General features: G+C 40.1%; 1 protein-coding gene across 1 annotated transcript; it reads right to left on the reverse strand.

The window, feature by feature from the left end:
• Window positions 1-495, reverse strand: LOC120127499 (probable calcium-binding protein CML11). The gene has a single exon (XM_039145397.1). It carries the CDS (start codon window positions 493-495, stop codon window positions 1-3), a length of 495 nt encoding a protein of 164 aa, XP_039001328.1.
• Window positions 496-825: the final 330 nt, after the last annotated feature.

The following is an 825-nucleotide window of genomic DNA, read 5'->3' on the forward strand; positions in this document are numbered from 1 at the left end:
CTAAGAATTATCAAAAGAAGCCGAAGTTATTGCATAAGAGAATTCTTCAAAACTGATCTTTCCATCGCCGTCGGTATCGGCTTCCATGATCATCTCCGTCAACTCCTCCACGGTGAGTGAAAGTCCAAGCTTCTCCATAGACTGAGCCAACTCAGCCGCCGTGATGAAGCCATTGCCATCCCTATCAAACACCTTAAACAACAGCTTCAGTTGCTCCTCGCTGTAGGGTGATTTCTCCTCCAACATTAGCTCCGGAGCTACTATCGTAACGAACTCCGAAAACTCCACCAGACCATTGTTTTTTGCATCTGCCTTTTCTATTAGGGCTTCCACCTGGTCCGAGCTTGGATTTAGCCCTAATGAACGCAAAAGTGAACCGAATTCCAATTGTGTTAGGCTACCATCTTTGTTCCTATCGTATGATTGAAAGATATCTCGTAGTTCTGCGAGTTGATCTTCGTCTAGCTTAGTCGTTTGCTTGTCGTTCATGTTCATACAAAAAGAAACTTCAAAATGTCTATGATCTTATAAAATTTTAAAACAAGATTACAACAGAGTCAAAAAGAAGAAACTCCTTGGAAAGGTAATAACCGGAACAAAAATGATTGTTTTTGGGCTATGTGAGGCAGATTGGGTCATCACTTCCATTAATGATCTTTGAGAAAACAAGATGACATAATTAATTTGTTTCTTGTGAGATATGGGTTGGCTTTTATTTGTGCCTAGAAATAGTATTGTTTGTTCATGGAATTCCTTCATATTTGCTCTCGTTTTACAAGAGTTTAACCCAAATGTCGGATCACACGTCTTTCTTGCTGACTGTAG

The sequence above is a fragment of the Hibiscus syriacus genome, unplaced genomic scaffold, assembly GCF_006381635.1.
Source record: "Hibiscus syriacus cultivar Baekdansim isolate YM2019G1 unplaced genomic scaffold, ASM638163v2 tig00110468_pilon, whole genome shotgun sequence".
NCBI lineage: Eukaryota > Viridiplantae > Streptophyta > Magnoliopsida > Malvales > Malvaceae > Hibiscus > Hibiscus syriacus.